The sequence below is a fragment of the Propithecus coquereli genome, unplaced genomic scaffold (assembly GCF_000956105.1).
Source record: "Propithecus coquereli isolate 6110/MARCELLA unplaced genomic scaffold, Pcoq_1.0 Scaffold25, whole genome shotgun sequence".
Classification (NCBI taxonomy): domain Eukaryota; kingdom Metazoa; phylum Chordata; class Mammalia; order Primates; family Indriidae; genus Propithecus; species Propithecus coquereli.
In genome coordinates, this window is record NW_012148063.1 from 7,243,695 (window position 1) to 7,254,032 (window position 10,338).

At 43.4% G+C, this 10,338-nt stretch overlaps 1 protein-coding gene across 1 annotated transcript; it reads right to left on the reverse strand.

Annotated features, from left to right (window-relative positions):
• Positions 1-304: 304 nt before the first annotated feature.
• TAGAP (T-cell activation RhoGTPase activating protein) lies at positions 305-9,325 on the reverse strand. The gene is made up of 10 exons (XM_012646850.1): positions 9,060-9,325; positions 8,387-8,471; positions 8,245-8,298; positions 7,863-7,929; positions 6,404-6,570; positions 5,571-5,732; positions 4,957-5,066; positions 3,368-3,563; positions 2,682-2,796; positions 305-1,969 (listed from the first exon to the last, which is right to left on the reverse strand). Exons 2-10 carry the CDS (start codon positions 8,411-8,413, stop codon positions 693-695), a joined length of 2,175 nt encoding a protein of 724 aa, XP_012502304.1. The 5' UTR covers positions 8,414-8,471; positions 9,060-9,325; the 3' UTR covers positions 305-692.
• Positions 9,326-10,338: the final 1,013 nt, after the last annotated feature.

Here is a 10,338-nt window from a genome sequence, read left to right on the forward strand (position 1 = left end):
ATATGACCCCCAATGTATATAAAATCATTTACCTCCACACTATTGGGTAAGACCCACTGAACTACAAAGAAACTCAAAGTGCTATAAATGAGTTTATACAGATGTAATGCATTTTCACTAATCTACCCAATTTAATCAGATGATTGAAAGGACATGCTTAAGTATTTTTCATAATTTTCACTAATTAGTTATCACAAGGCTGCTCAGTGGAGTAAACGTACACCAGAGATTTAAACATTTCTCCCTAAATGGAGCTTGTGGAAAATGCAAAAATTGGCACGACATTTGAGGCAACATTAAAAAAGCAAAGATAATTTTTAAACACTAACCAATAGAAAAGTACCCCAGGAGGCAGAGCACAGCAGTGAACTTTACTGCAAAAAAAAAAAACAAACAAAAAAACAAAGTATGCAGGGATTTATGCAGACATTCTTTGCACCTGACACCGGGTCTATAATACATTTTACACATTTGTTACATATTGCACAGATATTGCACAGATCCAGGTACACACAGACACTACCTGATGCGCCATCACCATGGTGTAGCTGTCCTCACTGAGGAGGGCTCTACAGCACTTTCTAAAGGAGCTTATTCATGACCTTTCAAAAAGGAATCTAAAAGCAGTTCTTTATACAGTCGTATCTTTACAGAGACACCATGAGCTATGGCATGGCGCATGACTTCCCTTCCTAAATATAGGATTCTTTCGCATATTGCAGTTGGTCAGCCTCAAAGATGGGCTGGCTACAGCGTCGCATTAGATAGTCCCTCTTATTCTTCTGCACAGTCTCTGATGCCGTCCTCAGACGGTGCAGCTCAGGTCTCCCTGGGACAGCCAAGTGCCCCAGAGTTTCCACAGAAGCACTGACAGTCCTGCTCTGTGCCCAACGCTGGGTCAGGGGAGACAGTCTGTGCCCAGCAAGTGGCTCTCCACTGCGTCTGTCTCTTGAGTCCTCTCCGTGGGGAGACGGGAGAAGAGGTGGCAGGATGGGGTCCTGGCTGAGCAATCTCGCCCTCATACTGCCCACGGTCTGGCTGCCGTAGGCGGCAGGTTCCCACGCCTGGCACCGGATGGCCTCGTCATAAGAGGGCGGGCTCCCAGGGCCCCCTGGCTCGGCCAGCTGGAACACGTCGTCCACCCAGAGCGCGCAGGACCTCGAGCTGCAGCCCAGAGCGGCGGGGCTGTGGGTTTCAGACCCGTCTTCCTGGACAATGCGGCCAGCCAGCTGGCTTTCTTTTTTAGAGCCCTTTGTGACTTGGTCTCTGGTAAAGACTTGGGGTTTCCCAGAGCTGGGGGTTTTGGTCAGCACTTTTTTGTGGGAGGCAAAGGAGAATGACATGGAGTGTTTTTTAATTTCTCTGTTGGGTTTGCTTTTTTCAGTCTTCGTGGAGAAAGACTGATGCCTGGTGAAGAAATTTCTTTTGGGGCTGGAGGGAGAAGCCACGGGCGAGCTGTCGGAGCACCCGTCCAGGGAGCCACTGGAGAGGGCTTTGGGGACCAGCCCCCGTGGTAACGCCAAGCCCTGGGTCAAGTTCTTGATCTTCAGGTCCACTGGCCTCTTGGTTTTGCCTTGCCCTGCAGAGAAGACCTCCTCTGGAAATGGGTCTTCAGCGTCCTCACTCTCCAGGCGACAGCCTTCGCGGGGCGTGGGGAGGTCGTCCTCACTCTTTGTTAGGCTTCGGTTTGTTGTCTGGTTCTCGAGGCACTCTTGCGAGGACAGCATGCTGGGCTCCGAGTGCCTCCTGTCCGGCTGGCTGAGACGACCTTTCAGCCTGGCCACCGTGCTTGCAATGGGCTCCGGCCTCGACTCACAGGCGTCCCGCGGCCCCCTGTCATCCAGGCTGGCGGCCAGGCCAGTGGGCCCCAGGGGCTGCCCGCCGGGAGAGTTGATGGTGCTGTTGCTATTGGATTCCACATCGGGGTCGTTGCTGTCATAGGCTGAGTCATTCTGCAGCGTTGACGTGTCTGGGGGAAGTTAAGGAACAGATGAACTTTTTGTTCAGGTTCTTATAGAAATAAACTTTACTACGGTTCACCCTACGCGTCCCAATTATGGCCTAGCTAGGTAATCTGGTGGAACTACTTCGGGGCTTGATATGACAAGAAATTTACCACATTAAAAAATTTTTTTTCCAAATTTATTTTGTGATGAGAAGAAAGATGGGGAAAGGGAATGAGTGAAGGAGGCAGAGAAAGAGGGAGGTAGGGAGGGAGGAAGAGAGAAAAGAGAAGACAGTATTTCACTGAAAATTTATTAACCTTAAATTTTAAAATTGGTCCTTTGATGGCTCTTTTATTGGGCCCATTTCCATTTTAATGGACTCATATTCCATTATGCGGAAACAAAACTTTCTTACCTCAACTCTATAGCTAAAGGTTACTTCGTAAAATTGTGATTTTTGAATTTATTTAGTGTTATTGGTGATTTAGAATAGAAAGGGGGAAAGTTCCAGACTGAAGCTGAAAGAGTACCTGCAGTTTGAGGAGGTATTGCAAGAAAACTCAAGAGCAAGGTTCTCATATCTAGCGACCTCCTTGCAGAATTGAGTCTAGTCTGGCTTGGTGATTCGTAAAGGTAACTTCTGCTTCGAAAGTGCTTTTTACATTACAGTCATGGATGGGCAGACTGGCACGAGCTTTTCCCCACAATCACAATCGACTGAAGCACATTCTGTACCTGAGCTGTCAGTGTGTTCTAGGGAGTCATCAGAGGTGATACTGGAATGCACCGGAATGTTCTCCCCAAATATTTCAAAGCAGTTATCGATGAGGAATTCCACCAATGTCTTAACCTGTGGGGAAAAATAAGGAGGTTGTTAGCTTAAAGACTTTGTTTTTAGGGAACAGGGAAAGGATGGGGACAAAGTGGGGGGCACTATTAGGGAGGTGCCAAAGTGAGAATTAGATTTTTATGTGTTTGAAAAGAACATACAGAAATTTGGTAACAACCAGGTACATTAAAGTTAGATATTATTTGGTGTTTTTGAGACATGCATTTTTTAAGAACTTAAAAAACTTTTACTTGAATTTTTCACTTGAGTAAGTAGTTTGGCAAATTGATAGTTGGCCTGATAGAGTGTGATGCACAAAAGAAAAAAAATAGGGATTTTCTATACTAGGTGATAGTGACAGTAAAATCTGTAGCAATTATCTTCTGTCTCATAAGATGACAGATGGACATAGATTTGTTCAGTTTCATCGAATGCATAAGAGAGTGGAACTATGACAAAAGCATTCTGCATTTTATATTTTTGTTGTGATTTTGAGTCAGCTGGAAAATTCAGGAAGTTTTCTCTGCTTGGCTTTTGCAAACAGATGGTGAGATCATAAGCTGGGAATTTCTCATAAGTAAGCAGAACAAACCTTATTGTTCAAGTCTTTCTGGGCTTCAAATGACAAGTTTTGGTCATTCTCCAGGGTGAGCATGTTGGGTCCGATGCAGATGGCCAGGTTGCTGGAGTCCATCTTGCTGACCTCGGAGTTCTTGCTGATCAGGTACAGAACGTACACCAGGTGCTTCAACAGCAGCAGATTGGGCCGCGGGAGCTTATCTGCAACCCTGGACAAAAGTTGAGGGACGTTAGTTTTAAAAAAGGCTAATGTTCTATCTGGCTTTGGTGTGGCAAGTTGAAAGTTTCTGCCTAAACCAGACTTCCTTTAAAATGAGGAAGGTGCATTTTCACAAGTAATATTGTGAAATGTCCATTCAGACACTTCCAGTGGCAACTGACACAGAATGAGACTGGTTAACCACAAGGTCTTGGGGAGTTAAGAAACCAGCTTTTGTAATTGGGATATCAGTAACAAAGCCCTTAATTATTTATACAGATCTTAAATTATGAAGCCAAGCCTTCATTAAACACCATAGTTTGCCTTTGCATTTTGAAAATCATTTTGTTGAGTAATCATTTAGTCATGTGGTGTTTCTTTCTGTTTCTAACACTGCTAGACTGGTTTTCTTGCCTTTTTTTTGAACTGAAACCGCCAAATGAAAATGACACATTTTTATGCCATTCTGAGAAATTTTTATGGAGAATAAATCAGTTTATACGGGCATGTTCATAATAAGGCAATGCTTAAACAGTAACATTGTTACAAACAATAATAGACTTTTTAAAGTCTCTCTTTTTCAACCAATGAAATGATGACTCCAGTACATAGACCTTTTCATTTCTCAGGAGAAAGTATTGTTATGGAAGTGTTTTATGTCCGGGGAGAATCTTACTGTGATAATCTTTTCATTTTGGGACAGACACTCTAATGTCTTCAACTCTACGAATGTCTCATTGAAAATATTTAGCCATGTGGGACCATTATAATACAAAGACAGACTTTCATAGGATGTGGCAAAAGTGCTGGCATTTTAAGTTAGGCATCTAGAATTCTCTAGTTGCTAACGGGTCACACTTTCCATTATATATGTAATTATTTTTACTCTCACTGGAATTTGTTTTTATATGGTTTTCATTTTGGTTAATTCTAAGAATATGAAATATGCTATGGGATTTTATGCACAAAACAATGCCTTCCAGATTGCTCTACTACCGTAAGGGATGTTTCGTGGGAGAATCGTTGCCTTGCACGACACCAGTCAATGTTGGTTAAAGATAACCCCAGGTTCCTCCCCTTGGCCTGTGTTACAGCTTTCAGGTATAACTTTATCTCATATTTTTTCGAACGTCTCATATTTTTAGACTCCCTAACCTCTTGGGATTTGTGAGTATTGAAGTTTACTTTCTGCTTGTTGAAGAAATAGTTCATTTGGCTAACGCTGCTTCTTTCACAAGTCTGGGTACCCCCCGGTTTTCATGCTGGCTGCGGATGAGCAATTCCGCTCAGATTCCCTAAATGTGACAGATTTCATGCAACGGGAATCAGGAAGCACTTCAGCAGAGAATCAAAAGGCAGAGGCCACGCAGGCCTTGCCTCCTGGTGTCGCTTTGGGGACTTACTGTTTCAGGGCCTCGATTCTCTCCTCCTCGTCCTGCATCTCCAGGGCACCCATCCACTCCTCAAAGAGGTCACTTGAAAGAAGCTTCATGGGGATGCTCCTGAGGAAGTCCTGGCAGATGAGAGGCAGATGGTTGGTCCATCGTACTATACAGTGTGCTGTGTCCTCACTTCCTCCTTACCTCTGTTCCACCTTGGGATTCTACGCTTATCCCCTCACTGCCTGCACCCCTGCATCTGACGGATCTGGGGAAGCCTCTCTTCAACGCTCGTTGACTCCCAGGAACTTCCTAACAGCAGGCGGAGTAAGAGGCGCCACCCCCAGCTGGGTGCATTCTGAAGGGCCACTGGACTTAGTGAACGGACTCTGCTTCAGGACAATCAAATTACCTTTTCTCCTCAACATTTTGGGGGAACTTAATGCATCACTTTTTGGTAGAATCTGGGGTCACAGAAACAGAGGTTCTTACATATATAAATAAAGGGATTAACTAAAAAAATTAAACTCCCAGATCAGTGTACTTTGCCTTGCAGGGAGAAGAACCCGTGTCTTGTTTCCCGAGAAAGAGAGTGTCAGAGCCAGGCAGGTTGTGTGGCACCGGTGCGGTGAGCTCACCTTGAAGACCACGGCCAGCAGGTGCACGGGGCGCCGCTCCAGATCCACGGCGCCTCCGCAGTTGAGCTCCTCCTTCAGCTCCTTGCGGGCCTTCTCGTTGGCCGCTTTCCTGAATATCCCTTCCGTGGAGGGGCCTTTGAGGCACAGAATAGTGAGAATATCCTGCAGGAAACAGGTGTAGGAACAAGCAACCGTTACCCTTTTTTTGAAGACACACTTTGCTGCTACTAATACACAAAAATCTGTGTTTAGGTTGCAGAAAGAGAATTAAAATAATGTACATGAATAATCTCTAACTTTACTTGTCATAAAATACACTCTCCCTAAAAGTTAGTTCTCTTCTCTGCTGCACCTCAAGGAGAGTATTGATGTCAGATTTTGCTTTCAGCCCAATTGCTGTCAACTGTCTCCCTCGACCCTGCTGTTTCTCTAGAGGAGAAATATTGTCAAAGCTCTAATTTTACACATTCTGGAATGATTTGGACCTCCCCCCTTTCTAATACTTGCACATAAACCTTGGATTTCTGATCATATACTCTATACTGCATCTCTGCCTGCTGACTCTTCAGAAGCTACAAACTGTCAGCATTCTCAATACCTCCAAGTCAGAGGAATGGAGGACCTTCCCTCTGAGCTCACTGGCAAACACAACCAAGTTCTGGAGTGTAAGCGGGTACTCTGACTGCACTTGTGCGCGGGAACGTCATCTCCAAGAGCGGAAGATACGAAAGATCAGCCCCTGAAAGTTTGGTAGAGAACGCCGTGCAGATTTCCTACGGATTTTCACATCCAACAGGAAACTGAAGTAGGTTTACGAGCAAATGTGCGCCTACCTGAATGGGCCTGGGGAGTGTGTCGTTTTCACCGCAGATAATCGACAAGGGCTGATCAAACAGTGACGCTTTCAATTCTGGCTCCAAAGCCCCAGAGAAATCTGACGAAGGGGAGAGCCTTCTCAAGAGAAAGGGCCAGGACAGCACCTTCTTCCTCTTCTTAACTTCTACAGCCAAGAAAACAAGGCAAAGAGGAAAATTGATACAATATTCACAAGCAAAGATCCAGGTGAGAAAATGGGTATTGTCGGCCACATAATGTCATCCATGGTGTGCTATGTGGGGGAGACAATTTTGAAAGCCAAAGGGCATGAATCTCAATCTAGAAAAACCCACTGAAAAAACAACTGCACTGTTACCAGGGCAACCACCCCTAAACATCAACACCAAGGTTCCTCAAAGTCTCCACCTTTCCTGTTTTCACCCTTTATCAGCTATTTGCTGCAGAAAGTTAGCAAAACCTAACTGTGCAGGTCATAAACAACCATCTTAACCTATTGGCCTTAATAACCATAGAGGACATTTCTGATATGAAATAGATTATTTTAATTTCCTCCTTCAACTGGTGAAGAAAACGAAACATAAGGAGAGGAAGTGACTTGCTTAAGATCCTTTTGAGGGCACTTAGCAGGGCTGGCCATTAACCCTCTGCAGCCACCAGAGGGAGCGACACAGTCCGGTGTGTCTGCAGCACCTGGGTTTCCCAGGCTGCTGCTTTAGGACAGGGCAAACACATTGCTGCAGAGGGCCGGAACCTAGACCTGGAGATTGGGAATTATCAGTAAAACGCCACCAAAATACTCTATTCTTCCGAAATCCAGAAGGTGTGTGTGCAATGAGTATTGCCTCTTAAAAGTTTCCTTTTTTCTTTTCTTTTCCTTCCTTCCTTTCTTTCCCCCAATTATAAAGGCTATATTTTCTAAATACATTGGCATATGTTCCTATACATTTTATACTGGCAAGTGGAAGGACAATGAGAGAGAAGTGGCTTGTCCTTACAGTTCAGGAGAACTGGGTCAGGGTTGTGTTATAATGAAGTACACTATGAAAAAAATTAAGAGCGAGTGGTGAGTTCTTCGGGATTTGAGATCAGCAACACTTGCATCATGGGCTTTTGGATACACTCTCCTTTAGAGAAGAAAGAAAACAGAAAAGGCACTGTGTGTTTTTCAAACATATACATGCTTTAATTGTCAAAATATCAATGGCCAGGAGATTTAACTCCACTAAAAACCCTCGGCAGAGCTGCGGTACTGGCTGTGGAGAGGGTCTCCCCTCTGAGCGCTTGCTGCTCTAGTGAGGTGGAGCGTGCCTGCCATTTAGGGGTTAATGTTCTGCGGTCTTTAACAGAACACTTGTACAAAAAAATTCCTAGTAGAGTAGAAGCTCTGTGGTTTTGCAAACCAAGAACACTGCTTGTTAGCACTTACATAAAAGATCAGTATGTTTTCAAACTCACCAATGAACTGGCAAATACTATCTTCACTCTCACATGATGCCAACAGGGGATGTTCCTTGATATCACCCTGAAAATATATTTATTTTATTTTAAAATAATGACGGAAGAAAACTACCCAGTCTTTTCCCACAAAATACACATATAACGCTTCATGCATATTAAAAATTAAGTCGATAGAGTGCACCGATTTTTTCCCAGCTTCTAGAATCAATATTAAAGTTATAATTGTCATCATATAGATCCAAATTAATGTGTTTAATTTAGTATATTTATGATAATTTTCTACTCTGATAATGAAACAATCCAAATATCATCACATTAAAACAGAAAGTTTTTGATATTCTCACAGTGCAGATAAAACATTTTAAAATTGTTTTCTTACCTCTGATTGACATTCGATTAGTGTCTCCATATCACCGGCATTTAGTGTTTTTGACTAAAAGAGAAAAAATAAAATGAAGTAAACATCTTTTGGCTCTTGCCTCTAGGAAATATGAATTAATAAATATAAGAGGGGCACGTACAGCATTGCGGTTGCTTATTAACTTCATCAGCGTCGGGGCTGGCTGTCCAGGGATGAATCCCACTCCCGTGCGGCTCTGGCTCTGTCTACAATGAACCATGTGGGAAAGAGTGAAGAGCTACACACATCATATGTTGGCCACTTTCAGTCCCACTTCGCCAAAACACAGAGTTTGAAACTATTAGATAGAAAAGTTTTCATTTAAAGTCAGTTCTATGTTACCAGGTGTCTTATGCAATTAAGAACAGCATCTGAACCCATTTATTTCTAAATTATTGAAGCCGGATATCTTTACCATTCCAAAATTTGTTGCTAATTTATTACATTCCCCTCAAGAATCTGAATATCAATTACAACAACAACTAACATTTTTTTCGGCATGTGACAGTTACTGTATTAAGTGCTTTGCATGGATTTTTTCATCTAACCCAAAAAGGAAAAAACATATTCCCAGGATGCTACTTATAGTAAACTTAAAACAGAGATGACATTTATTGAATTCGTACACCAAAGGAGTGCAGGCTTCACATTGAAGCAAAGCTTTCTGCGTTCTGAGACTTTACGACACTAGGGCATATTCCATGGTGTAGCTGTTTTCTGTTGCCTCTGACTTGAATGACCCAGGACTTGCCAGGCGGCTTATAATTTCTAATTGAGTTAATTATAGTACTTACCCTCGGAGAGTCTCCAGCCAGAGTTCTTCTACCTCCGGGGAACTGTGGAAAATGGGAGAAACAGCATGACACTCCACTCCTACTCGTCCACCGGGAGATAGAAAGAGACTGAGCTGCTCTAATTTCACGTGCTGAGCGTTATAAGCTGGAGGGGTGGGCAGGTGGAAATTCAGAATGTTACCGAGACCGGAAAGAACATCATGGGCTGTCACACAGACAGCCAGCCATCGCTGGAGAGCTCTCACTTCCTCCTTCCTTTTAGGGCAGCTGTGGGTCTTTTTTTATTTTTTCTCTTCCACTTCAAAGTAAAAAAATCTATAAACTACTAGGAGTGGAAAAGATGACATCCAGCCCATAGGTGAAGGCGCTGATTAATGTCACAGGTGGGATGTGTGAGTGAGTTGTGTTATTCTCTGGGTAAACATTGTTTTATTTTCTAAGCTGGTAATCTCAGGTGCTTTTTTTCTGTTTTTGCTATCCTATTGGGGTGCTTTTCCCCTCCCGCTCACATCTGCTCTGTCCACCAGTACCAGACATTGATTAGCACCGCGGCAGGCGGGACACTGTTGTGGAACCAAAAAAGAACCCCAGACATGGTCCCTCCTTTGAGACATAACCACCGTCAGAAGCCAGTTAGTTTCCTTTGGAAGTAGGAAGAAAGCTCACTGGAGCCAACTGTCAACATGTCAACCCCCTCTCCTTTCTGAAACCTCAACACGCAGAGATGGACTATATTAATATATTTAAAATTTTTTATTTTATATTTTATACATTAGGATTTTGAAGTCATCTTCCTTTCAATATAGAATTCCATTGCAAAAAAAGAAAAAAAAACCCACACAGGCTTTAAACCATCGGTACAGTTATGTATCGAGTGGTATAGTACAAACCTAAGGATTAGAAAAAGTGTGGCTTTCTCTTTTTTTTGAGACAAAGTCTTGCTCTGTCGCCCAGCTATAGTGCCGTGGCATCAGTTTAGCTCACAGCAACCTCAAACTCCTGGGCTCAAGCGATCCTCCTGCCTCAGCCTCCCAAGTAGGTGGGACTACAGGCACGTGCCACTGCGCCCAGCTAATTTTTTCTATTTTTTATTCAGGCTGGTCTCAAACTCCTGGGCTCAAGCGATCCTCCTGCCTCAGCCTCCCAAGTAGGTGGGACTACAGGCACGTGCCACCACAGCTGGCTCATTTTTTAAAAATTTTTTTTATTTTTTTAATTTACTTTTTTCTTTTTTAGAGATAGTGTGATGACACTTAACTGTTCACTTCGTTGAGAAAGA

Excerpts from the sequence above, each read along its gene's own strand:
- TAGAP (XM_012646850.1), bottom strand. The coding sequence starts at position 8,413 with ATGAAGTTAATAAGCAACCGCAATGCT. Across the intron at positions 6,571-7,862 it reads TAGTATTTGCCAGTTCATTG|AAGTTAAGAAGAGGAAGAAG; the intron begins GTGAGTTTGAAA and ends TCTTGGCTGTAG. Across the intron at positions 2,797-3,367 it reads AGAAAGACTTGAACAATAAG|GTTAAGACATTGGTGGAATT; the intron begins GTTTGTTCTGCT and ends TTTTCCCCACAG.